The 27,956-nt window shown below is 46.7% G+C and overlaps 1 protein-coding gene across 5 annotated transcripts in view; it reads right to left on the reverse strand.

The window, feature by feature from the left end:
• The window catches only part of LOC111069591 (Down syndrome cell adhesion molecule-like protein Dscam2), a 42,149-nt gene that overhangs the window by 6,746 nt on the left and 7,447 nt on the right, over positions 1–27,956 (reverse strand). For all 5 annotated transcript variants that reach the window (XM_022359712.2, XM_022359714.2, XM_022359713.2 and 2 more), the window contains exons 2-21: positions 26,988–27,491; positions 21,087–21,223; positions 20,751–20,872; positions 20,617–20,675; positions 15,460–15,536; positions 14,956–15,145; positions 12,710–12,875; positions 9,058–9,148; positions 8,899–8,986; positions 8,688–8,836; positions 8,482–8,605; positions 6,576–6,703; positions 5,618–5,754; positions 4,610–4,752; positions 3,248–3,409; positions 2,467–2,611; positions 1,962–2,398; positions 1,745–1,898; positions 566–683; positions 1–163 (exon numbers count right to left, since the gene is read on the reverse strand). In XM_022359712.2, the coding sequence (XP_022215404.2) occupies positions 1–163; positions 566–683; positions 1,745–1,898; positions 1,962–2,398; positions 2,467–2,611; positions 3,248–3,409; positions 4,610–4,752; positions 5,618–5,754; positions 6,576–6,703; positions 8,482–8,605; positions 8,688–8,836; positions 8,899–8,986; positions 9,058–9,148; positions 12,710–12,875; positions 14,956–15,145; positions 15,460–15,536; positions 20,617–20,675; positions 20,751–20,872; positions 21,087–21,223; positions 26,988–27,039 (2,842 nt within the window). In that variant the 5' untranslated portion in view covers positions 27,040–27,491. The remainder of the gene's footprint in view (positions 164–565; positions 684–1,744; positions 1,899–1,961; positions 2,399–2,466; positions 2,612–3,247; positions 3,410–4,609; positions 4,753–5,617; positions 5,755–6,575; positions 6,704–8,481; positions 8,606–8,687; positions 8,837–8,898; positions 8,987–9,057; positions 9,149–12,709; positions 12,876–14,955; positions 15,146–15,459; positions 15,537–20,616; positions 20,676–20,750; positions 20,873–21,086; positions 21,224–26,987; positions 27,492–27,956) is intronic.

Here is a 27,956-nt window from a genome sequence, read left to right on the forward strand (position 1 = left end):
CTGATATTTGCTTGTAGTAAATATGGTACTCCTCGATGGGACTGTTGCCAGCAAAGGGCTGGCTCCAGGTCAGCTGCAGGCTGCGCGACTGCTGCGAGTTGATGCGAAGATTCTTGGGCTGTTCGGGCACCTCCTGCACAATGAGCTGAATGGACATTTCATCCTGTTTTTGGGGGAATTGAAATCGTATATGTACTACATACACACACTCGTAAGTGGCAGCTGCTGCTGCTGCTGCTTTTCGACTCTCATTCAAATGGCCATAAATTAGGGTCAACAGAGATGTGGCAATGGGATTGGCACAGGCAGGGCAGAGAGAGAGAGAGACTTTCAGCATGAATAGAGATGTGATTTATTACACTTCTACAACTTCCGATCGAGCTGCATGGAGTTCGAGCGACAGTTTGATTAAAGTCAATTCGATACATAATAATATCACTTAGAGGGCAGTGCCTGTCAGCCAGTCAGCCTGTCAGCCAGCCATTCAGCCATTCAGCCAGCCTGTTTCCATTTCCAATTCCACATCTTTGCTGTTGCTTGCTGCTGCTGCCTGTCCCTGACTTACCTGTCCGAATGCATTGCTCGCCTGACAGATATAAATGCCCGTGTCCTGGCGATATGTGTGCGAAATGCCCAATTCGGAGACCATGCCATCGTCGAGCACTTGATCTCTTATTGTGTAGCTGTGTGTGTGTGTACGGCGGAGTGTGTGATTTATATGCAAGTAAATGCATTTAAGAGATACAACGGCGACACATGCAAACGATGGGACCAGTGGCGGGACAGAGATACCCAGTAGCAGGATATGCGACGAAGATACGACGAGATACAAGGTTGTGTGTGTATGGTGGTGCATGGTGCATGGTGGATACGTGTTTGCGCAACGTGAGCGATGCAATGCAATTTTATAACAATGTTTTCCACGTTGCAGAAGCAACAGAAACAGCAATAGCAACAGCAGTTGTTGTAGTTGTAGTTGTAGTTTTGTTGACAAAGACGAAGACGTACGAGGCCGAAATACACACACACAAAAATACAAATACACACAGAAGTGTGTAGCAGTTGTGTGCGTGTGCGTGTGCGTGTGCAAATGGCATAAATAAATAAAACGCGCATGCATTCAGTTGTTGTTTGTCGAGCAGCACACGGACATGGGCACGGGTGGCATGTGGCAGGTACGGAGGAATGGAAGAAAAGAGAAAGCCGGAAATACACATACATTAAAACACTTACGATACACAAATATACGCACAAGTTACAGTGGGATGTGGAGGGAGGGGTACAAGGTACAAGCAGAGCTGCTTCTATGCGGAAAATTTCTAATGAAAATGGCCAACGGCAAGCCGAAGTCATAGCCATCTTTAGAGCGTGTGGAGAGAGGCGAACAAAATTGATGAGATCTCGGAATATGAAACTCATTCCAGGAATGCGATGAGACAGACACCCCCCACACCCCCCACACACAGAAATGCGAGAGAACAACTCATTTTCGCTGGTGAAAATTGATTTAGGCCTTGGTCCAAGTATCCATCATTGCTACAAACTGAAACCCAACCGAACTCCGACAGAACTCTTTTAATTAAAAGCAATTTGTTGTTTGCCATCGACTTGGAATTGATTTCGCCAGACACGCAGACAGCGTGGGAATGGGGCGAAAAAGTAGAAAGTTCCTGGCACTGGCACTGGCTTTGGCTCTAGGGGGTTGGGAGGGCGGTAGGGGAAGGGAAACAGAGCCCACTCTTACCGTGAATCCAGTGACTCGTCAAGATACTGTTGCGTTGCCTGGATTTTCCATTTGAAGTCAATGGGATTGTCGCCCTGCACATTGCACTGCACATGAACCTGTTTGCCCTTGGCCACCGAGATTTGTTTCGTTTTCGTTTGAAAGTGAGCGGGCACTACAGAGAGAGAGAGAGAGATATATGAAGAGAGAGTGGGGGAGGAGAGCAGTGTATACCCACCATTCACTTTGAGAAAGATTACTTTGCTGACGCCAGAGCCAATGTTGTTCTTGGCCTCGCACAGAAAGTGCCCCTGCGACTCCTTGCTGATCTTCTTGAAGTAGATGGTGCCATTCGGGAACAGCTGAACGGTGGGCTCGTACAGGAAGTCCTTGTACTCGCCTGGCGTTGGCCCAATCGCCTTTTTCCAGGTAATGGTGGGCTTCGGATAGCCGGAGGCCTGGCAGTGCAGCAGCACATCAGCCCCCGCCTGGGCACTCGAGTCCTTTGGCTCCAATATCCACTTGGGTGGCACGTTCACGGTCAGGGGCACAGTGAAGCGCTCCATGCCCGCCACATTGCTGGCGATGCAGGTGTAATTCCCGGAATGATCCGATGTTATGTGCTCGATGACGAGGCTGGCGGAGTACTCATCCAAACGGCGAAATACCTCGTTGCTGCAGAGAATAATAATGCAGTTGCAAATCGGAAGGAACAAAGTATTGGTGAAGGCCGCGCGACTCACCCCGTTCCAATGAGGGGCTTGCCATTGCGCTCCCAGCGAAAGCTGACGGGCAGATCTCCCTCCAGTATCTGGCAGGAGATGGCCGCACGCATCCCCTCGCGCAGCATGTTCGTCATCGCCTGGATGGGCATAATTTTCGGCGGCACTGTGAATGTGGAAACCCATAAGCCATGCAACATTTCTCATTTACAATTTGCCAGTAGTTGGCTTAAGCACAAAACCCACTCAGGGCCCAATGATAATCAAGGATGATGCGACTGTTGGTGGCAGTGGCAGCAAGGCGGGAGCGGAGGCGGGAGCGGGGGCGTGGCACTGCCATCAATGCAACTTGCGGCTTAGCAACAGCTGCTGCAGTCGAGTAAATTATTATAAAGAGTGAAACGTGGAGGCAGCAGAACCGCCGCAGACAGAACACAAAAGTCAATGACTCCATTGTGGGTCTGGCCACCCCCCACATACCACTCACCACTCACCACCCAACACCCAACCCACTATTGCAGCAACCAGCCGCCTGCATGTGCATTAACTGGGGAAAATAGTTGCCGGCTGTGGCTGCTGTTGCGGCTGCATAGTTTCGTTTCGCCAGTCTAATTGGAATAGTTTCATTGTAGCAGTTCCAGCCACGGCTACGGCTACAGTTACAGCTACAGCTACAGCTCCAGGACGGCAGCTGCTGCATCTCCGAATAATGGATAAAGGATGGAGCTCACTACAGCTCCCTACAGCCACTTTCTAATTTTAAATATTGGGAAAACATCTCGCCAGAAGGAGATTTACTCACCCAGCACTTGGATCTCGACGTTGCGGCGCGAGGTCTGCTTCTGTTTGTTCTGTGCCATGCACGTGTACGTGCCCGCATCCTCCAGGCGCTGCAGTTGCTCGATAATTAAGGTGCCATTGTTGTAGGCACGCTGTCGGCGATTTATGGGCAACGTTTGGCCATCTTTCCGGGATACCACAGGAGCAGCAAGAGAAGCAGCAGCAAAAGCAGGAGCAGAAGCAGAAGCAGGAGCAGCGGAAAGAGAGCGTAGGTAGAGAGCGTAGCAAGGCGTTGGCAATTAATTTGTGGGTCTCACATAAAACAAAGTTATGCGATTTATGACTTTATGGCTATATGGCACTTTTTAAATTTATTTTTCGTTGTTGTTGCTTGGCAAGTTTTATTTATTTGCATACACTCACAAAAGACCAAAACAAAACGAACCACTTAGCTGAGAGCTTAAAAATGCCAAATAAAATGCTATATAAAGACTAGGTACATATTAAATATATCTTTCAGTTTGTATAACAATCGAATCTGTCCTTCCATTGGTTCATCCATTCTCGCTATTAATATTATAATTACTCTACTTTTATTTTCATTTATTCATCTCTATATTTAGCTTTCCATTCATTCATACATCTGACTATACTATATCTGTCTCTGTACAATATTTACATACATCTATATGCGCTTATTCATAGTTATCTTTCTTGCTTTTGCATCTTATCTGCTTTAGCATCGAATCATCGATTATTCAGCAGACTCTTTACGCAGCATACTAAATATGCAGATATTTCCAAGAGTATTATTTCTCGCTCTCTTGCAGCCTCGGTCTCTGTTTATAAGCCTCGACTTCTATATATGTGTATATGTATATGAGGAATATTCTGCTTTTTGGCAATTTGTGCCATAATAAACATGAATTCATGTTGACACACACACAACTGCGTACAGAGATAATAATTAACAAATAAAAATAAGAAAAAAAAACCGTATATATACAAATTTTAAATTTATTTCGCTTAAAAAGCCAAAGAAAAACAGACTGTCAGGAATAACGCAAAAAATACGTATACGACTCGTCATAGGAGCAGGAGCAGCCCCGCCCCCAGAAGCAGCGTTCATTCTGTAGTTTTAATAATTTTCACTGATATGCGCAATAACAAACATACCATTTTTAATAACAAACAACTCTCTGGCCAAAAGGCAAATAACCATAAAGAGAAATCACAAAATGACCAACCAAAAAAAAAAGAAAAGGAAACCAAATATATGGCAAACAGTGCCATATCATGCGGGCGTACATATGTATATGAATGATATTTTTATATATATGTATGGTAGAGGGTCATAAAGACATACTGTATGTGTGATGCTTACCTCGCTCCCAGTGTATTTTATCGATGGGATAACCAGCCACGGGACATTTAACAATCAAATCAGAGCCAGAGATTCCCGTTATTTTTGGCATTTCGCGTATGTAAGGCAATCCATAGATGTTCACTTTTGCGCTATGCGAAACCCTGCGCCATCGGAGTAAGGCAGGGGAGTACATAAAAAAAAAACATTTGAACATGCGAAAATGTTTAGAGTTGAGCTAGAGATGGAAACGTGTTCTGTGTGCTGCCCAAAATTTAATGAAAAAACTAATGCAAACTAATACACTTTAAAGATCAAGCTTTAACTAGCATCAAAATTCACGATTATCTGGAGATCTGCAATGAATTTTTCACCAACATCTGTTCAGGGCAACAGAGCTGTTAGCAAGCCACGAGTAACCGCTCTTGCTAACAGCTGACTGTAAGCTCGCCCTCGCTGTCGCTCTCGTACTGCTCGCGTACGATCCACACTTGGCACTCGAGCTTTTAAGCTAGAACCTTTGCATTTAATTACGCTCCTCTGCTTAGCCTCTACAATTTAACTGCAACCCAAAGCTTCTTTGCGCAAAATTTATGTATATATAATCTAAAAGAATCTTTCCTTATCTCTATGTAAATTCCATATACTAACCAAAGCAGAACATTCTATGCAGCTCAAGCTTTAACCTAAATCAATGTTGTGGAATGTTTCGTGCCATCCCTAACTATGATATCTGAACAGTTGAACCCCTCCTGGCCAACAGTTGCCTTACGGCTGGCTCAGCAAATTGTTTGGATTTTATGTCCCTCAGACGAGGTCTGCCTGCAAACAATGCCAGCCCATTGCCAGTTCCAGTTCCAGTTCCTATTTCTATTTTGTTTTGTTTTATTTTTTCCATTTTTCCCTATGCCACAACTAAATTTATGATTTAGCATGGAAATGCTTTTTATCGGAGTAGAGGCCTCTGTGTTTTATTTATGGAACTGATACGGCTGCTGGCTGGCTGCTGCTGGCTGCTCTTCTACTCACTTGCCAATGGCATTCTGGGCCGTGCAGGTATACTCGCCGCCATCCTCCTCCTTGACATTTGATATATTCACGTGGCTGATGACATCGTCGTGAATGGTAACATATTGACCCACTAAAAAGCGCGAGCTGTCCGGAATCTGTGGAATGGAGTGGTTAAAGGAACACGTTATCAAAGTGGGCCAATTAGCAAAACATTCTCCGCTCTCGCCACTCTCCACTCGCCAGTCTCTACCCTCTGCACTGTCAGTTGCTGGTGAAATCAGAGAGCAGATTGCAGATTGCAGATGGAGCGGAGGTAAAATGAAAAATTCATGTAAATCGAATTGATTGAAATTGCATAAAATTTGCACTTCGCAAAAGTGGGAAAGCCTTGAGAGAAAGCACACACAGAGAGACGAGAAGAGCACGGAGAGAAGCAAGGGTGTGGGTGTGGAAGGGCTCCAAAGAAAATGAAAATTTATGCAAATAAACGAAACAAATCCTTGGCCAAAAAAGAGGCAACAAAATATTCTTAGAACCGAAATATTCCAGTAAAAAAGGAAAAAACCCAAGAGCAAAGGAAAAACCAAAAGCTTGGGAATCCCAAGTATGCACTAGAGCCCCAGCTAACAGGGGGTTTTGCTCTGTGAGTGGCTGGGCGGGGGGGTAGTTTTCGGTTTCTAAAACATTTATGCATGTTCTGTCGGTGCAAAGGGGGAAGTCAGAGATGAACAGCGATAGCTGTAGCTGTGACAAATCTTTATGCTCCGCTCTGCCTCGGCCTCTGCTTCGGTCTCTGCTTCTGTCTCTGCCTCGATGCTCGAATATTTTGGCACTATGGCAACTTCTTAGCAACGGAAACGGAAACGCTGCCTCGTGCCTGCCTGCATTTCCGGCTGCCTGCTGTGGGAGCTGTGGGGGCTGTGGGACTTGCTAAATGGAGGCTCAAGTTGCGGCGGAGTTTGGTGGCCTGACTTACCGGAAATCCGTCCAGAGACCATGTAAATTGCGGCAGTGGATTTCCGGTGGCAACGCACTTCAATGATACCGTCGGTCCCGGCTGCAGTGTCTGCTCCGAAAACCAATAAAGTAGTTCCGGTGAAGCATCTAAAATGAACAGAAACGAAAGGAGTGCACAGTTTCATTAGTGATGGCAAAAGGCTTTTCTCTGTGCTATGTGCTATGTGTGTGTGTGTGTGTGTGTGTGTGTGTGTGTGTTACACTCTTAATTATGATGAAAAGTTCCTTCTTCAGAGCCCTTTAACCTTAAATTTCTATCTGCAAACAGACACACAGACAGACGCTCTCGGGCGCAGCACTCCATCTCTCTATTGAATTGAATTCCCTCACAGCCAAAACCAGATTCGCACTTGTATTCCAGCCATTGCCAATGCATTTCCTTAGTTTCCCCATTCGCTTTTTGCTTTGGCTTTCCTTTGGCTTTCCCTTCGCTGCTTTTTTTGCCCTTTGGCAAGGCAAACGGAAAATGCATTTGACAAGCCAGCAGCAAATGTTATCCAGCTGATGAAAATTGTATCAATTTCCTTTGCTTTTTCGGCGCAATGCAGGGCGCAATTTTCTCGGCTGGGGAAAGTCTTCGCCATATCAAGCATCGCCTGACAGTTTCAGTTATAAGCTGCCATATTTATTTGCTCACTCACACACACACACAGCTATACAGCTGCAACGTTGACACAATTGCTGCCATATCCGGCCGCTTAATGGCGCTTGGGTTTACCCCTCTAGCGTGTGGGCGGGCAGGGAGGAGCTTTTAACACCGAAATGCGAAAAGAAAGCAGCGCTTCCTCTTCCTGCCTATCTCCCGCAACCCGCAACCCGCACCCCACGCCCCACGCCCCTTTCCCTGCACCAAACGAACTGTGTGCGAAGCATGCCAATAATATATCGAAATCAATTTCCGTTTGCGCCTAAAAGCAAATCACGAAACGTTGCCAAAGCGCGAAGCGAATCTGTCTGCCGTCTGCTGCCTGCTGCCTGCTGTGATGTTTACACGCGTTGAGATATCCCGATAAAGATATCGCGGCAGATGGAGGAAACAATTTCAATAGGGGAAATGCTCAATGGGTGGGTGTTTTATTTGATGGAAGGATAACCCTTATTGATTCGAATTATGAGTGATATTTCTATACATTAGTAGAATTGCTAAATGGGAAATGAATATATTATTGGTATGGGATTTTATTTGCATCTTCGAAACTCTTCGAAACTTCTCCTTAACTTTCCATTTTACGCCACGCATAAACCAACCCCCCAATCATCTGTATGCCTATGCGAGTGATTTTACATATGAATGCATGTCCCGTCCCTAAGGCTGCTAAACGATACAATGTCCTACACCCACATCCTGCCATGCCCCACTGGCACTGGCATTGGCACTGGCACCCACACCCCGCTGTGTTTAGTGTCTGCGGCTAGATTTTTAGTGCTGGTAATAAAATTAAGTCGTCGTCGCTGCGTTTTATGGGCGGGCAGCTCCACTGTGATTTGTTAGGGTGCAGGGGAGGGGAGGGAGTATCCACTCTCTCTGGCTCTGTGGCTCGTTGAAAAATGTTAGCAATTTGCTAAATTAGAAAATAATGAAATGCAATTATGACAAACATTTATTTGTGCGGTCTGCGGTCAGGTCAGTCGGTCGTCATACCACAGCACACACACACACACACACAGAGAGAGTGAGCGAGAGAGAAGGAGAGCAGGAATGGAATTCCACTCTCGAGTAGGAAATTACGCTTCTGATTGAGATTTGATATGGGTAGGAGGAGGAGGAGGAGGAGCAGTGTGCGGTTATAAGTGGTTATTAATGGCCATCTCGATGGTGGAAATATATTGTAACAAACATAATTGTAGACGATGTGAGTACGTACCGCCCAATTGGAGCTCGGCTGTCGATTGGATTTGTTCCCATTCATTGGACACGAAGCACTGATACATGCCGGGATCCTCCTTCTGCACCTTCTTGATGATCAAACGTGGCGGATCGGTGAGTATCTGCGTGGAGAGAGACAGATTAATGATTGATGTGCCAGAGAGAGAGAGAGAGAGAGTGAGAGGCAGAGAGTGGGAGTCTTACCTCCACACGATTGTCCCTGAGTATGGGCTTGCCATCGTGCAACCAGTTCACATCGTGCACCGGATGGCCAGAGACAATGCATTGGAATTGCGCATCCTTATCGACATCAACCGTCTGCACCTGTGGCTGCAGATGGGCCGTCAAAGGTGCTGCAGATATGGGCATGTGGATGTGAATGTAGTCTGAAACCATTTGCTGTAGCCAGACTCACCTGTCACCGTTAGCGACACTTGGATGGTCTCCTCGCCAGCCGTATTGTTCACCCAGCACAAATATTTTCCACTATCCTCGAGACGTGCCTGCAATGGATGAAATCAATTGGCAATCAGCAAAGGGGCTTTGCTGCTGGCTGCTGGAGGAGCCTACGCACCTTGGTGATTTTCAGCAATCCGGCGGATACGATGGTGATGCGTTCGCTGAGCTGCAGTGGCAGCAGCTGCTCGTTCTCCTCCTTGAACCACCTGAAGGATGCCAGAGAATGAAGAAACATGCGATGAAATGCTGGCCAAACAAAGGACTCAGCCCAGGACTCAATCCAGGACTCAGGGACATAGAGGCAAAGACAAACAGCTCTAAGGGGGCAATGGAAGTGGAAATGGAAATGGATTGGGGTGGGGTGGGGTGGCAAAGGGGATCCGCTTTCTCGTTTATTTGCCAACGATTTTGGCATTTGTTTTTCTGTTGCTTTAAACAAATTGAAAACGAAGATTGAATTATCAATAATTTCGCTTCATTCAATTTCTTTTCGATTATGCTGCACGTAGCCTTTGATTGGCGGATTCGTTGAGGGGTTGAAGGCCATTCAGGCCCGTTGAAATGTATTTCTATAGTTCATAAAAATGATTGCATTTAAGTGGGGATAACGATGGGAAGTGGTCGGTCGATTGGGGCAGCAGGCAGCAGGCGGCAGGCAGCAGGACGATTGGTATTTATTCATACGAAATATGCATATGCTCTCTGCTCTGCTCTGATCTGCTCTGCCCTGCCTTATTTATGGGGTATTTATGTTCGGATTGAGAGAGTGATGGGGCATGTGGCAATGCCAATGGGGGGGGGCCTACTTTTGATTGCGTAAATTCTTCGTTATTTATATTCAAAGTTCTCGCTTTATTCACCTGCTCAATATGCCAGATAAATCCATCATTTGAGAGTGAATTCTTTTGTATTGTTCCTTCTTATTTCTACCTGCAAGTACCCCTAATTTTGGGCATTCCCACTCGATATTTTACTTCATTTCCATTTATGTTTTATGGCTCAATAAAGGGTATGCCCCGTGTCTATGCCAACAATTTGGCCACACAACTTTGAATGCATTTTGCAACGCAAGAAATTGAATTCTGAAAAAATATCTCAATTGCGTAAATCAACAGAGGAAATGCAGTTTTATCGGGCGTGCGTGTCATAATCTGTTTGATGCCTGCCACGCCCACCCCTCAAGGCAGCAACAGCCAGCAACAGAACTCTGAATGGGGCGATGGGTGATGGGATTTTTTCCATAAAAGTTATTGATTTTAATTTGGCTTTAATTGCACTTGAGTGCATTTCCCGTCTTATGGGCAAAGGCATGTGGCTGTGCCCCCCGCCGGCCTGGCATGGCATTTCTTAATTAAAATCATGGAAAATGCCAGGCAGCAGCTTCAGCAGGATTGGACTCTCTACCCACCAGACACACACATACAAACATATGCCACACAGGCGGAGGATGTGGCACGAGGAGAGACAGGACAGGACAGGACAGGACAGTCTCTCAGCTCCCAGCTATTTGCATATGAAATGCAGCTCAATACGAAATATGGTCAGTGATTATCAACAACTGAATCAATATGCCTCTGACTGCTGCTCCCTGTCTGTGTGTCTGGCTGTGTCTTGTCTGTGTGGCTGTGTGTCCGTGAGGATTGCCAGAACAGGAGTTCCGGCCACAAAAGAGATGTCAGCGAAACAAATGCCGCATAAAAAATGATTTCAAATATTTCTAGAGACACAGAGAGAGAGAAGGAACCCCCAAAGTTTCAACTACTTTCACATTTATGAGAAAAAGCTAAGGGAAAAGTAAAACCAACATAGCAGCAGAAGCAGCAGCAGGAAAACAAAACAACAGCAGCCATGCCAGGCCAGGCATCCAGGCAGCCAGGCATCAAGGCAGCCAGGCCAGTCGAGGCCGACCTGCAGGTTGGGAAAACAATGCAGCGGAAAACAAAACTCAGCGCCTCACAAAGCCCTCTGCCATCCGGCTGCTGCTGCTGCTCCAGCATTCTTTTGGAGCGTCTTTTTGGCACAGCGGGAGACATCAAATGAAAGCCAGTCGCGGCGATGTGGCATATCCTGGGCGCATTTTTTATGCATGCACCACGAAGGACAAAAAACACAGAAAGCGTACAGAGATAGAGACAGGGGAGAGAGAGAGAGAGAGAGAGTGAACACAGAGGAACCTTGCTACAATGCCATATTACATGGCATCCTTTTGGTCCGGCCAAAGCAAGGACACACACTCTCCTATCTGGGGGATCCGGGGGATACCCAGCTGTCATGCATGTTTTAGTACTAGCAAAATCTCCCATGATGAGCCAAGTGCCAAAGTGGCCGTCCAGTGAGAGTCGGTCCTTCCTGCCCCTGACCCCGCCCGTGCCCGTGCCACTGTCTGCCTACGGAGCACTAAAAAACTTGAGCGACATTTCGGAAAGCAATTTGCCATTTTCGGCCATAAACGTTTCACAGCATTTGATTGATTTGTGTATGGCTCTGACATCTGCCCATCCCCATTCCATTCCCATCTCAAGCTGAATTCAAGTCAAGACAAACGCCTCTGCAAGTGCCCCAATAAACAACAACAACATGGATACGGGTGGCGTGGCAGAGTGGCATCTGTGTTAACCTTGCCCCACCCCACCACACAGCAGACAGCGGCAGGCATAAATTCCAGCGGCCCAAAAAGCAGACAGTTCTGCGAATGTGCGACTTGATGGGCGATAAATATGCCTCGCGGCTTAGAAGAGTTTCAAGTTGTGGCGGAAAGTTGCTGCCAGGTAGATGGATTCCGGGCAATACGAATACCTTGGCTGATCCATTATCCTGCTGCTCAGCCAAGATCTGTGTACGCATCCCATGAGAATCGCCTAGCAATTGCCCCACTCTGTGCGGGGCCCCTGCCGCCATACGGCCCAAATTTTGTTTGACAATTTGGCTGACATTTTTATTATGATTCTTTTTCTGTTTGGTATTTATTTTTTCGTTTCTCGTTTTGGTTGGCTTCCTTCCGCTGGTTGTGTGTGCCCCTTGGAGAAGGTATTTTAACTACGTTGAAAACTTTGCTGCGCGGAGCAAGAAAAGCCTTAGATCTGCCAGAGATATATTTCCGATCGATATCAGCTGTTTGACTGCAGCTTCAGCGAGTGCCGCATTTACCCTGCCACAGACTGCTCAACCTCTGTCTCTGTCGCTGTTCCACCTCCTTGCTTAGATCCTGCGGCTGCTTTTGTGGCGTACCCATCCTTGTTTTAGTACGTACAATCGGTGGAAGAGTCATGCCAGAATTGGAAATTAATATCAGAATTACTGCTGCAAAGTTTATGCCCCTGAAACAATCCTACTGTAAGGGTATCTGGCGATGCGGCGTACCCAGCCGGGTTGTTCTTGCCCATTTTTTGTGGCTTTTCTTTTTTTGGCAAAAGCGTTAAATATTTCACATTGTCATAAAGTGCGCGCCAACTGCGGTTCTGGGTTCGGTTTTTGGATGTGGGACCATGGAGACCATGGCCCCGTGACGGGAGACTCCCTCCTCCACCTTCAGTGCCGCCCATTGCCATGCCCATTTCCCATTTCGCATTCCATCTACCAGGAGCAGTCGCAGTCGCAGCCACAGCCACAGCCACAGCTGCTGTCCGCTGTGACATGGCCACGTGTTTCAAGTTGTTGCCGCGATATTTTTGTTGGTTTTTTGTTGGTTTTTTTGTGCTTCTTTTGTTGTTGTTGTTGTTGTGTTTGTGTGTGTTTTGTGTGTTGCATGCTACACTGCTACTACTCACCGATATGTTGGCACCGGATGTCCTTGAGCTATGCACGGCAACGTTGTTTGGCCATTAAGGACAACATGCCGCATCGAATGCTTCTCCACGTTGATGCGCGGCTGTACCATGCCCTTGGGCTCCGTTACAATAATGCGGCCAGGATATGTTGAAATTTGTATTTCACCTGTTTGGGGCCAGCCAGAGAGAGAGAGAGAAGAGAGAGGGAGAAGAATGAAAAATATGCGAAAAAAGAAGGACTCAAGTGATGTGGCGTGCTGCTGTGGCATTTACTTAGATTTAAGGCGCGCTCGTGCCACTGAATTTATGGTGCACATCCTGCGGACCATCGCTTAACCTGAATGCATGTTTCCCCTTTGCATACAATATATATTTTTAATTAATTGAAAGTAAATGAAAGCAATCAAGTTGATTGCTTGGACAGAATGGAAGCAGCTGCCCGGTGCGGTCCAGGGCCTTAATTTTTCGTTGTATTTCTTTGCCCAGCACAGCAAAGCACGGCAAAACTCTGACCTATCTACAGGGAAGTGCTGCAGTTTATGCAGAGCGTAGAGTAAAACTAATTCAATTCCCAACTATTCGCATGGCTTCATTATGGCTGCCATTGTTGCCACATTCGGTTTGGGGTTTTGCATTGTGCTTCATTGTTGGCTAAATAAATGGATTTTTGGGCTTAAATAGTAATTATGCGGAAGGGGGAGAGAGCGCCATGTTCTGTTATGGTCTGTGCGATACATGAATTAGTCATGAATACTCCGCCAAACATCATTCTGGCTGCCTGGCTGCCTGGATGCCTGGATGCCTGGATGCCTCGCTGCCTGGCTGCCATGGTTATAACGAACCCACGGCTCATGTTACACTTTTAATGAGTGGCACTCGAAGCCCAGTGGCTGCTCCAGTGGTTGCCATGGACTGCCAGTTGGCATTGTTATTTGCTGTTGCACCATTTGGCCCAGCACCGCCCGCCCCCCCTCCAAATTAATATGCAGCTCATATTTTGCGCTGCTTTTACGACCAAAACTCCAGTGCAACTTGCGGTTTTTGTGGCTCAATTCAATTTGATTAATTAGGCAAACAGCAAGCGAAAATAGGATGTGGATGTTGGCTGTGCATGTGTGGCTGTGGTGGGGAAAACCACAAATGGCAGCCACCACCTGAAAATGGAGAGCAGAGCAGAGCAGTGCAGGAAAATGTATAAATTCAGCTCTCAAGATGCAAACAGAGAAACGAAACGAAAGGCAAACAACAATGCCAACATTTACAGATACAATCTCCCTCCCCCCACACACACACACACATAAAGAAAAGATTGAACAGACAAGAAAAGAAAAGAAAAGAAAAGAAAAGGGAGCAGAAAAAGGTAAAGGGAGGGGCGGAATGAAACTTTTATCGTATTGATTGATGATGTGAAATATGCGGCACAAAGGCTAATAGAAATTCAGCTTAAGCGCATTTTCACACACAATAAACTTCAAATAAGCCAGCAGACACACATGAAATCTTATATACATATATACATATATATATATGTATATCTCCAAAGATCTCTCTCACGTATTGACTGCAGACACAGACATCCGTTATGTGTGTGTGTGTGTGGGAAAAGAATTTTCAAGCAAAAGTCCTTTGGGAAAAGCTCAATGCCCTTTTTCCGACCGGCGATTGAATGTCACGCATCATAAATTATGCACAAAACGACAAATTGACTTTCGACACAGAGACACAGAGGGGGGAATAAAACTATATGTTTTTGAGGCTTAAAGAGGGGCGAAAACTTGTTCATTCTCTGGCCAAAGTTGTGGGGGAAAACTATACTCTCGTCTGGCCAAAGGAGTGAAGCGAAAACTAAATATATTTCAGAAGAAAACTTTATTTCCTCTCTCTCTGGACAGACAATTTAATTCTAGGGGAATTATGCCAAGGATAAAGGTTCCATATATGGCATATTTTGGTGACCATAAGAAGATATCGATTTGGGTGCGGAGTGGGGTCTGAAATCTCTTTAATTGGCCCGGTCAGCTGGTCCGCACGCACATCCGCTACCCTGGCCAAAATGCTGTTCATTGCTTATTTATTCAACGTAATTATAGCTGGAACCAGGACAGGACAGCGCAGGATTCCTGTACCATGTTCTTGGCCTGGCTCCAGCATCCTGACTGGATGCTCCGTTCGTATTCAGCGGCGTGGCAGGTATTCATGCATCGCTCAGCCGGACGATTAAGCTGCGAAATGCGATTATCACGTACCTGTCAGTCTATTTACAGTGCGGCATGTGTAGGTTTTGTACGCATCATTGGGCCCCGCATTATTTATGTACAGCTCGCCGTTCGATAGCACCGTGTACTTGCCACCGATGTCCGTGTTCGGATACAGATGCATGCCCGTGTCCTGCACCCAGGCGGTGACCATTACAAATTCCGACATATAGCTGGGTACCTGGTGATGATGGTGGTTGGTTGTTGGTGTTGGTGTTCGTGTGGTCGTGTGATAATAAACAGGATACATATATACAGGCACAGGGAATCATGGTGGAGGTGTGTGAGTAGCAGCAAAAGGACTCCGCCTCAGGGCGTGGTATAACCAAATTTTGATGACGGGGCCGCGAAGCCCTGGTTAAAATCAGATTTTGTCTGCTAAGTGAATTTTGTGGCGCAATCGGGAATGGGTGTCCAGATCAAAAAACACTTTCACTCGGCGTATGCCCTCTGGCACTTTTTCGGACTTTTTCTGACTTCTTTTCTGTCGCTTACCTGACACTTCAGCACCGCCGTATTCCCCGTCATCACGTACTCGTCGTGCACCTGGACCGTGTACTTCTGGTTGACGACTGCAACGAATTAAAAAGCATATTTTTTATGTAAATTGCTCGAGCTTTTATCTTAACTCGCGTGGGTCGAGGGTAGTGGGAAAATGTTTGTGAAATATTGCGCATACGCAGCGTTGACACAAGTCAGGGTTCAAGGGCACACACACACAACACACAGACACACACCGGCACGTCACGGAACAGGGAACAGCGAACCGGCCAAAACAATTATGTTCAGACCCCCCACCCTCCCCAGCAATTGTCTTTTATTAGCCAAAAGGTTCTCTTATTTGGCCTTTGCTTCGGACTCTTTTGCTCTGTGTGTGTTTTCATTTTTAATGTCCATAAAAAAGGGCTACGACAGCAGCAAAAATATGTGTGGCACATTAAATTCCGGCTCCGCACTCCTGTCAACGCCATTGGCCCCCTCCCGCACCCTGCTTGGCCCATGTGTCCAACGTTTTGTGACACTTAACAAAAGTGTTGCCGTTTGTCAGGCAGGCTGGCAGGCGGACGAACTGACAGACGAGAGGAAGGCAGGCCGTTAAAAAATTGGATTTGGCAATTTGAGTTAAAGATTTTTGCTTCTGTTGTCCTTTCTCCGCTGTCCGCAGTCCGCTGTCCGCTGTCCAATGCCGAGCGCTTGGCTCCAAATTAAGAATGACAAGGATCCCCTAACAATGGCGAAAGTGAGGCAACGCAGCACACACAGTGGTTGAAGAGTCAATGAAAACGGGGAAACTCAGTTTTAAAGTGGAGTGTTCCTAGGGCAAAATCTATAGTTTTGGCTAAGTCCCTTGGGTCTCTGCTAGTTCATATTTGCTTATTTAGGTTCTTGTCTAGGTCCAAAGGTTCTATAGAAACTGATTGAAAAAGTGTGACAAGGAAACTTAATACTGTATTTTTATATAAAAAGTTTACCTGAAATATTGTTCAGCTATAGCAATACTTTTTCTCTTAGAAAAAAACACTCAGAGTCTGCTTGGAAATGTAGAATTCTTTTTTCTTATTTTTAGCACCCCCTTTAAACACATTTTTTTCCTTTACTGCAGCACCACTGTGGGCCACCTTGGGCCAATGCGTTAGGAGCATTTCGCAGCTCCAGAGGCTGCCGGCTCCCAGCTGATGGCTGATGGCATTTGGCAAATTAATTAAGACGGACAAAGGCAATTTTCAACAGTTGTGCGTAGAGTGCGTTCCATTGTTCATTCACTGGATTCGATGGGAAAGTGTAAGGGGGGAGGACTCCCTTCGTACTCTAATCGTTAATAGATTAGGCGCATTTTCCTCGCCCTCAATCCCTATTCCCTATTCCCTATTCCCTCTGAATCCCACCACTATTCCCATTGGTAAGCCCCGAATATTTGTATGGCTGGGCCTTTGTTGGCGTAACTTTAATGCTCTCAAAAATTGGATAAAAGTTTAATTTGAAAAGTTGTTGTTATTGTTTGCATTGGACTCTATTGTTGCTGCTGCTGTTGCTGTTGCTTTTGCTGTTGGGTGGAAAAACTTTGTGACAACATTTTATTATAATTCCACTGGCCAATGCTGCTGCCACTGCCACTGCTCCTGCTCCTGCCACAACGCTGCGTGCTCCTGCCGCCACAGCTACTGTTCGTTCTGCTGCTGTTCTGCTGCTGTTCTGCTGCTGTTCTGCTCTGCTATTTTCAGTGTAGTTTAGTACTATTTTGCTTTTTTATCTTCATTATTTGTATTGCCTGGATCTGTGTCCTGGCTTAGAGCTGTGGTCCTCGCCCATAATCCCTTTTTTTCTTACGTTGCCTTCCAACCATTTTTCCTGAAGTTTTTGTAGATTTTTGTAGTTTTTTTAGAGGTATTATAATTGAGGTTTGTTCTTCAGTTTTCTAGCAACATATATCTATTTTTTTTACGAGTTCTATATCATTTTTATTTGTGCACAAAAATCAACCAAAACTCAACAATCGAATGTTGCATGGCTCGCACTTGTGCCTCATTTAATTGCATGAGAATCGTGTGACTATATATCCAAGCAATCGATCTGAAAGGGTAGCAAATGCTTCGATTCCTCGCTCCACCCATTCTTCTTTTTCTTTTCTTTTCTTTCCTTTCGTTCTTTTTTTTTTTTTTTGGGTGGCAAAAGTTTTCTATTTTTAGCAATGGCAAAAAGTTTTTTTCGCCTTTCATGTTGCATTTTGCATGAAAATTTCCAAACTGAAGGACAGCCCATGGCGTGCGGGGTGGCAGGACCCAAACAATGTTGCACAGCAGCAGAAAAGGACACGCAGACGGACTGAGAGACGGGACAGGAACGGGACAGGAACGGGACAGAAACAGGACAGCTGGGCAGGAAAGTAAGTATGAAAGCTAAGTTCATAGTCGCCGCAGCACAAGCTAAGAGAATAGAGAGAGAGGAACGAGCAGGAGACTCATTCGCTGCACTTGGATTTTATGCGGAAATTCATTTCCGTTTCGTTTTTGTGTATGTGAAAGTTTAAAAAACATCGGAAAAGGGGATGTGGATTTATGTTTATAATGTGCCTGCCATGCTGGATGGATGCTCCCAGTCTTTCGCTGATTTGTAGCCATGTTGTGAGGATTCTCCAACTGGCTTTGGGTATAGATTAAATTATCATCTGATTACATTCAATACGGCAGCGGCAGTACAGAAACACTTTCCAACTGGTGGCATGCTAAACTCCTGGAGGTGCATATCCTGTTAGGTCTGTCTGCTCATTGCTCGAGCCTCGAGGGGCATCTTCAACAATGTGCATTCAACTAATTAGAAACAAATTACGCAGGTTTCATACACAAGCAGCCAGAGGCAGTGCGGCAGTGCAGCAGCCATGGAAAACTAAGCAAGGAAACTATGCAAGGAAACTTTTCTAGCTCAATCACAAAACTTTGCACGCTCACACGCACACACGCAGCACACGGAGTTGGCGCATCTTACAAGGCACCTTAGGCATAGATGTGTGTGTGCCTGTCCTGTGCCTGTGTGTGTGTGTGTGTGTGTTTGTGCTTTTGTTTGATGAAATGCAAAAGTGCAGGGAAAAGTCAGCGCTGAAAAGTCGTGTAGCTGCGGCAACTTTGTGGCTCCCAGCATCCCAGCCATTCATCACTGTCAAGAAAACTTCTCTGCTGCTGGATGAGGATGAGGATGAGGATGTGTCCTTTGGCCTGACAAAACCAAATGCCAGCAATTGCGTTTAAGCTTCAGCTGAATTATATATATGGTGGGGTGGGGTGTGGGATGTGGGTTGTGGGGGTCGGGGTGGAAATTTGTCAAGAGTTTTTGCCTCAAAGTTGCGCTAATTACGTAAGGCAACAAAAGGCAGGTCCTGCGCCACATCAAACTTAAGCGCCGGCAATTAAATGTGGCAACGCGATGGCAGGGTCCCACATTAGCAACAAAATTACTCGCCATGGGGCCATGGCCCTCCCTCTCCACCCACCCAGTCCTAGTCTTATTCCTAGTCCTTGTCCTGGTCCGTGGCCATCGCAGATCGCAGATTCCCTCGAAGAACTTTTCCCCAAATTAGGCAAAACGTTTTGCGCCAAATCTACGCGCTGTCAAATTGTTCAAGCGGAAGGCTCTCCACGACGACGACTCCCTTCCATTGCTCCCTCCATGCAAAAGGAATGTGGAGAAAGAGCGTTAGGCAGTGGGCAGTGTGGGGAGGGGCGAGGAAAAACAATTTCTGGCACACATAAAAACGAAGAAAAAACAAAGAGTGTAAAGGAGACAGGAGTGAGCCAGCGAGTGAGGGGTGAAAGGGAGATCACAAATAAAATAAGCCAGCGGACATGGCGTATACGTAACGTTGAGAGTTGTCTGTTGAAAAATGGCTGCCGGACATTTGCCGCAACTTTTTGCATGAAGCAAACTAAAAAAACCTACGCATGTGTGTGTGTGTGTGTGTGTGTGTGTGTGCGTGAGTGGGACTCTGTCTCTTTATCTTAGATCTTTTGCGGTGGCGACTTTGTGCTATTTGTTTTGCTTTGAACTCACTTCTCCGTGGTCTCTCTTTGGTTCCATCTTTATCTGTGGGGATTCCCCCTTTTTTTTGAGTCCACTTCTTGGCTACTGCTGTTCGTTCTCCTGCTCTCCCTGCCTGTTAATTAAAGGCCATCCCGCATCCCGCACCCCCACCGCACAACAAAACTCAAGTGGACCCTTTAAGGATTAACCTTTGGTCTCTTTGGGCACAAACCCCATTTATGTGGCATATCTTTTATGGTCATTGCTAATTGTTGTATCCATTCCCAGCCCTAAAACCATTTCTCTTCGCATTCTTCGCATGAAATGAAAGCCCAATGAGCCGCAAAATCTATGCGACATGTGATGGCAATCAAAATGATTGCGCCGCCGGCTCGCCACCAGTTCAGAGTTCATTAATGCAGTTTAGCAAAAGAATAGGCAAAGTTGTTGGCCTAAGACGGAGGAACAGCGAGACAGAATGAATATTGTGTGCACTAACCAAGAGCAGAGCAGGTCCATGGGGATGGCAAAATGAATGAAAGTGCCCCTAAAGGCAGCAGACAGCAGCATTTGTGGAATAATAATAATCCCTCTGCACACCCAACTGCTTTAACCAACTCCACATACCCGATCCACAGAGCGTGTGTAGAGTATATCCAGTCTCGTCCCAGTGCCAAGTCAATTCTCACACACTGAGGCGCCAAATTAGCGCCGAGCACTCCATTTTTCTCCCCACACATTTTGGCCAAACATTTTTGTAGGAAGGCAGAGTCGGGGCGCCTGGTCGACAGGCATTTGCCAGCAGCAATAGTAATTAAAACTTGCGTTGACTGCTTTTAGGCAGTGCCGGAGGGTAAGAGCGGACTACGGACTACGGAAATTGGGAGTATAGCAGGACGTGGCGAGGGCAGCGCGAAAAACTTTCCAATTAGGCCAAAGTTGTACCCAACAACAACAACAACAACAACAGCAGCAGCAGCAGCAGCAACAACAAGCGACAGAAGCGATGAAAGCCAGCAAACTCACTTCGTCAGCACAAATCAACTTTCAGTGGCTATAAATTCACGAGTGTTCGAGTGTGTGTGTGTGTTTGTGTTTTTGTTTTGTTTCGTAAATTAATTAAAATTTATTTGGACTTACCGCCGCGTACATGTACCTCCCGACTGAGGACAGTGCCCACCAGATTGCGGAGTTTGCATCTGAAAGGCAGGGCAAGGCAGTGCCAGAAAGGATTAAGGCTTAAGCACATTTTGTAATCAATATAGTGGGCTTACCTGTAGACAGTGGCATGCACCTCGTGGCGGTACTTCTCGGCGGTGAAGGGATAGAACATCATGCTGCCATTCGATAGCTGGAACACCATATCCTGCTGTGGGGGTATGGGTGTCCATTCCACCTGGAAAGAGCGGGCAGAGCAACGAAGGGCATTTGTTGTTGTTGTTGTCAATTAACTTGGAAATGAGCAGGCAGGAAGAGGAAAAGGAAGAGGAACAGGAACAGAAACAGGAGAAGGAAAATGTGGCACCACTGCCATGCATAATTAAACAGCAATATTAAGATGGCAGCGGCAGCGGCAGCGGCGGCAGCTGGGGACAGGGTCAGGTTCTTACCTCTGGCGGTGGACTGCCATGGCCGGAGCATTCTATGAGGCCACCCGAATTGTTTGAGAACTCGACGCGATGCGGTGGCTCATGGAGAAATATCGGTCCCTGTAGATCCAGTCCATTCACAATTTGGCTCGTCTCGGCTGCACGGGGCACAAGCAATGAGCAGGAATGGCAAGAAATGAGAGAGAGAGAGAGAGGGAGAGAAATTTCAGTTAATTTTAAATTTTTAATTAAATGTGTTGCTTGCTTTTTTGTGTGGCGTTGGGGGGGGTGTGTGGGGTGTGCCGCACGAGCGACCAAAGTTAATTTCAATTTTTGTTAGACCAAAAAAGTTTTTTGCGCCCACCCCACCAAAATTAAGTAGCAGTCGATGCCAGCGGCTCTTTGGCTTTCTTTGGCCTCTTTTTCCTGCCTGGCCTTCTCTTTGGCTTTTGGGTCTGGCCTAAATTTTAATGAGGCATCGTCGTGGACCACAACAAAGGCTCTCTGGAGACAATTGCTTTTTACCTGCCGGCCATTATGTGGCCGGCGGCTCTCAGCTTTCGGCTCTCGGCTCTCGGCTGGCTACTGACCACACAGAAACCCTCCTCTAATTGCTTCGCACAGCACACGCCGCTGCCACAAGCATTGCATAATTTTTCGGCCATGCTTTAAAATTGCTTTTGATGCGGCTTTTATGTCTTATTTATTATTCACAAGGCCCCTGGGGTAGGGGCGGCGAATGAACACTGAAGACTGTAGATGGGAAGAGCTCTGGACTCTGGACAGCTTAAGGCGTTGTCTGCTGTCGCCTGTCCAGCCGGAGCCACAGTGGAGCCTCCCTTTTGACGGTGAGGCATGAATAAGTCACGAAGCAGCAGAAGATCTCTATTCTGTGTTCCCATTCTCCAACGAGAGCGAGAGAGAGAGGCAGAGTCGTGGTGTCCTTGTGGCAACTGAGTCGCCGCAGTGCATGCAACACTAAATTTGTAAGCAATTTTCAGCCCCCTGCCACTGCCACTGCCACTGCGCTGGCCGACGCAGTCGTGCAATAATATGAAAAATTGTTTTGTCAAAAAGGCATTAGGCGAGAGATAACGACAGCCGTGCTGCAGGAGGAGGGACAGGCGGAACAGTGGCAAGGGGGCACGAACCCCAAAGTGTAGCAAACTTTGTGCCACTTTCGTTGCGGCGGCTTCTGCTGTCAACTGCAATGCCCTAAGGAAATGCGCCGCAAAAACTGGGGGGCAAAAAAGAAAAGCAAAATGTTTGTGGAAAGTAAAAAGTGTTTGCCGCAAGTTGTAGGATGTGCCACATGACGACGACGGCGACGGGGGAGCGCATTAAATTTGCAGTTTTAGTTTTTAAGTCACTTAAGATAAAGTTTTGTCCTCTAGCCACTCCTGCACCTTCCCATTCTCAATCTCGTGGAAAACTGGTGAAAACTTTCCACCGCCAGACACGCTCTAATGAAAATTTAATTATCCATCGAGAAACAGAGAGCATCAGCCGGGATGGGGCTGGGGCTGGGGCTGGTGCTGCGGATGGGATGTCCTTTTTATTTCTCTAAACTTAATGGCAAATGGGGAATGTGTGGAGTGTGGTTGAGTCTTGAGTTGATTCGAGATTTGCAGGTAGGATTTCAATTAAAACTTTGTCTTAGGCGCGCAGACAAGTTGCAGCTAATTAGAGGCAGTTCGAGATGAGTTTTCCCCGCTTCACAAGGGGCGAACTGTCATCAAAATGTCCCACATTTCAATGGTGGTGGGGGGTATGGGGATAGCAATGGTAGATGGTGGATGGTTGGTTCCTGCTACTGCTGCTACTCCTGTCTCCTGTTCTATCTGCTGCTGCTGCTGCTGCACAATGGCTGACTGATAAACTCAATGAGGCTGCCACATCCATCCATCCATCCATCCCTTAATGCCACATCCCTCTATGCACTCACCACTCTCCACTCGCCATTTGTCAGTGTTGTCAATCAGAAGACAGCACCAGATAGCGAGAGAGAGAGAGAGAGAGTCCGGCTGCTGGCGGCTGCTGGAGAAGCGGCAGCTTATTAATGTAAGTGCCGCGCACATTTCCCTTCAGCTAAAATCAATTACGCGCAAAAGAAATGTGGGGGAGAGAGGAAGAGCTGGCTGGAGCAGTGGTAGAGAAAACTAAATGAAAAACTAGCAATGCCAACGGCAGGGCAGGGCAGGGCAGGGCCGGGCATTGCATCATTATCACGGATCATTAAAATTTCCCCGTGATGCTCGTGCAAAAGGAAACGAAGAAAGAAAAGCAGCCCCAGAGAGGGCTCTGAGATATAACGAAAAGTAGAAGAAAAGAACAGTTGACAGACAGAAATGCAAATGAGCAGCAGCAACAGCAACAGCAGCAGGAGCAGCAGCGACTCCTTCATCGCAGAAAAGGTACACAGAGAAAAATAAAAGTCAAGTGGGGGGATTGCATCACATCCACATTCTGCCCACAGAAAAGAAAAGAACTCCGTTGAGTAACTCCTTTTTCAAGCCATCATTTGGCTTTTCCAAAAGGTTTTCCCAAGTGTAGCACTCTGCACCCCCCCCCCTCGACACATCGACGTGTTCTGTTTAATTAAGAAGAAAATCCGTGCGAAATGAAAAACAGAAAAGCAGTACACGGCACTCGTCTCCCTCTCCCTCTCTCTATCTCTCTTGACTTTAATTCACATTACATTTCGTTCAGTTCAGATCCGTTCCGCTTTGGCTCTTGGTCTTGGTCTTGGCCCCGGCTCTGGGTCTGGGTCTAAACGAGTGGAAAATTCTTTTTGAAAAATGTCTGTAAACAATAATGAAGTTCTGCTCCGCTCTGCTCTGCTGCTAAATCAGGGAAAAACTTTTCCCTTCAACACACACAATTTAAATGAAAAAGCAATTTCCAGAAAGAGAAAAGCGTTTTGAAGGAACAACAACGACAACAACAACAGCAGCAGAAGCAAAGAAGCAGCTGAAGCAGCAGAAGCATTAAAGCTGATTTGCATACAGTTTTCCCTGTGAAAAGTAAGAGGGGGGGGTGGGCAAATGGCTTGACAAATATACTATGAAGCGACGGCAGAATGTGGCAGGAACGTGTCTTCATGAGACACGGGCGTATGAATTTGATTGAGTCAGCCGAAAAGTAGGCAACGTTTATTATTTAAAGCGGCGCCGCACTGCCTACTTTTCGGCTGACCCAGGATTTCTAGAGCTCAGCAAAAGAAAAAGAACAAGGAGGTGGAGTGGAGTGCCTCTGAATTTCTAGCGAAGGATACAGATCTACTTTGGTTGGCTCTCCGGTTCAGAGGGCGCCTCAAGTGCACGCATTTTTCTGCTTAAAAGCCCCGACTAATGCGCTGTCGAAGGCGGCTGAAAGGCAAACGATGGGATGCCATGGTATGGCGGATTCTTCATCTGTCTGTGTGCGCAACAAAGCGGAATACACGCCCTGAATGTATGCATATATGCGTGTGTGTGTGTGTGTAAAGTGTATTTGCTTAGGTCAGAGTCAGAGGGGCACAGTTGAGATGTGCCTGCCACTGCGCTTCAGCAACTTGACTTTCCTTTGACTAAACAAGCTAACAAAAAAAAAAAAACGGAAAAATGCCTCGAAATTGAGAACTTTTCATTGCCTTACACTGAACGAAAAGAGGGCTATGCTTCGCTCCTCTCCAATTGAATGGCGCAAAAAGCCAAAGAATTGTATCTGAAGTCTGCATCTCATTTGCATCTCTCAGGCTGCAAAGTACGAAAATAATTAAGCTGCGTTGCTGTTTTGCAACTTTTTTTGTGGTGCGGCTTTTGTTGCCACTGTGACACTTGCCACTTCCTCAACAGCGTCTCTCTCTCTCTCTCTTTCACTCTCTTAAGAGCTCTTTTTGTGTAACTCAAAAAGCCAAAGTTATCAGCAAAAGATCAACGACAGACAGCCTTCCATGTCCATGCCCATGCCCATGTCCTAGTCGGGGTTCAGTTCCTGGCAGCTGCAGGCGCTTTGTTTCTTTCCCATTGCCAGGCGGCCAGGCGACCAGAGGCTGCGGGCTGCCATTGCTGATGATTCTGCTGCTGATTCGACTACTGCTGCTGCTGGTTGCTGCTGCTGCTGCCTCTCCATCTCCTGCTGCTGACTGTGACACTAAAGGACCTTCCGTCTTTCATTCTATCATTCTGCCTGCTGCTTGTTGCTGCTGCTGTTGCTGATGATGAAGCTGATTATGCTCCGCATGCTTTGGACTTAAGCTCCTCGTTCCTGGCTCGTTGGCTCCTTCTGCAGTGCCTTGGACAATGTTGCCAGGTCCTTGCACAAAGCCCAAACAGGCTCCAGACTCTCTGCTCTGCCCTACAGCCGTGTTTTTGTTTCATAAAATGGCAGTCGGCAGAGCCAGTAGCTGCATAATCTTGGCCCTCCTGCTGCTGCTTCTGCTGCTGCTGCTGCTGCGATATGCAATGTGACGAACTGCCAGGACGCCTGCCCCCTGCCTCCCTCTTACGCTCCCTTGCCCCACGTTCACACCCACACCCACACCCATCCCTTTCATGCGCTGCCATAACGTGACATTCGAGGTCATTCACATTTCGAGGGCGTGTTGTTGAACTTGTGGTGTGAAGCGGGGGGGGCGCGCAGGCGGCACACAGGAGCGGACTCTAGGCTGTAAAGGAAATCCAGAGGATTCTGCTGAGATATTCGAAAGGGTTTTCTTTGAGCAAACTCTTTGGGGGCGTGAACTGTGCTCTAACTTACACTTAAACCTCCATTTCTATGCTTGCAGAAGGATGTGGACCTATGGATGTGAGGAAAATCTAAAGGGATCCGGGCAGATCTTTGTGCTGCAAAATCCAAGGAGAATCCACAGGACTCAAGGAAGGTAAGCTCAGTTTTCTTCCACTCTCTGCGAACCATTCCGCCCCTGCCCTGCTGCATGCTTCGCCTGCGTTTCGCCCAAGATATTTCTTTCCAGCCACGGCCACTTGTGCATTTGTTTAGCTGGTTTTGCGGGCGCGTACCGTGCCGGGGCTGGGCTTTCGGTTGCTAAATGCCGTGACACATTAGACAATGAGGATCTCTAATTATGGCTCGCAAACTGCAATTAACATTTGATCCTTATGCTGTTGCTGTTGCTGCTGCTGCCAGTTCCTGGTGCCGGTGCGGGTGCTGGTCTTGGGCTTGCTCGCGTCTCCTGCTGCACTCCTCTGGCGAGTGCGTGTGTGTGTGTGTCCTTTGGTGCAAGCTCTTTTGTGTGTGCCCCGAAGTGTCGAGCCACGCCAGTGGCAGAAAGTTTCACAAATGCTCCTCGCGTTCCTCCTGCTGCTGCTCCTGCTGCTGCTGCTCCTTCATGTCGCTGTCGTCTCGGCATGGAAAACTTTTGCTGTTGACTTCGTTTCTTTGAAGCCGCAAGCGGCGGGGCAACAGCAGCAAAAACAAAAGTGAAACGTGTGCTTTTCAATAATTCAGTTTTATGGCACAAACTCCGTGGGGAGGGGGTTTTTCCATCCCCCTGCCTACCCCGTTGTACTCCTTTGTCTCCCTTCAAAAGTTGGCTACATTGGAGGCGCGTCCCTCATTAACAGCAGCAAAAGCAGCAGCGTTAATTGAAATGCTTTTCGCTTTTCAATACAAACCCCCCTGCCACCCCAACCTCAGCATGCCACATGAGGCATGCATCTGCGCTGCTGTTCCTTTAGCTCACTTATGTTTGCAAATTTAATTGCATATCTTTTGTGGGGAATCCCAGCGCTCCGCCCACCCATTTGGTACTTATGCATCTGTAATTGAAATTCCCATTTAATTCAAATTCAAATTTCAATGCCCATCGATTAGGGGGAAGGTTGGGGTGGGGGTTGGGAAAGTGCATGCAAAAGTGGGAGTGCTTTTTGTGTGTGTGTGTGTGTGTGTGTGTGTTCTGTGCTGTGGGCTAATACTCACCTCGTATGACATACAGGATCAGGACGGCCTTAAAAAGGCTATGTAAATCCATTTTTTATGGGCACTAATGCTTTCCATTACATTTTTTATGTCTGGGATTTTAAATGCCGAATTTCGCTTTGATTTGTTTGTTTGTTGTGCTATTTTTTTTCTTCTCCCTTTTCCCCGCCGCTTTTTCCCACTTTTCTTTGTTGCTTACTCACTCACTCACTCACACGCACTCGCACCTTCTGTTCCGCTCTCACTCACTGTTGCGAAAGTGGAAAAAGTGTCTGTGCGCTGCTGTGATTCAAGCTGGAAAATGTTAATGGCTTCCCGTTTTATTTTGCTGTTTTGCTGTTGTTGCTTTTGTTGCTTTTGTTTTGCTGTTGGCGGTATTACGCCTCTGGATATGCTCGCTGTTTATTTATTTTCCGCATTACGTGCCCGCGAAAATTAGAATTTTGATTTCGATGCCAGTGGGCGTACGGATTTATGCAGCCGTCGCGTCGTTTTTAATGTTTCCTGGAAAACAAATGGAAAATTCTGGATTATTTTCGGTGCAAAAAGAGGGCTTGCTTATCATTTCTGATCTCTGGTAGATACACTCTCTGTATACACTCTCGAAACGGAGCTCGAAAAGAGCTGCAGAGCAGAGTTCCCTGACCCATGGAACCTCTTTGTATGCCAGAGCTAAATTCATGGAGATTTTTTGTTGTTAAAGCCACAGCTTCGCTTTCCTTTAGATTTCACTTGACGATTCTCATGTCAGCGGGGATATTAATCATGTCAAGTCAGTGCCACAAAGCGAGTACCCCACACCCAACCGCTAGCGGCATGGTGGAGAGAGATTTGTGACAGTTCTGAGAGAAAATACACATGGAAAAATCAGGAAGAACTCTAAGGGAAAATCCAATGAATTAGGCAACCAAAAAAAAAGCAAATTAAATTTCCAGCAATTTTAGCTATAAAATCAACCTTTAAATTTCA

Source organism: Drosophila obscura, unplaced genomic scaffold, assembly GCF_018151105.1.
Source record: "Drosophila obscura isolate BZ-5 IFL unplaced genomic scaffold, ASM1815110v1 contig_1, whole genome shotgun sequence".
In the NCBI taxonomy this organism is placed as follows: domain Eukaryota; kingdom Metazoa; phylum Arthropoda; class Insecta; order Diptera; family Drosophilidae; genus Drosophila; species Drosophila obscura.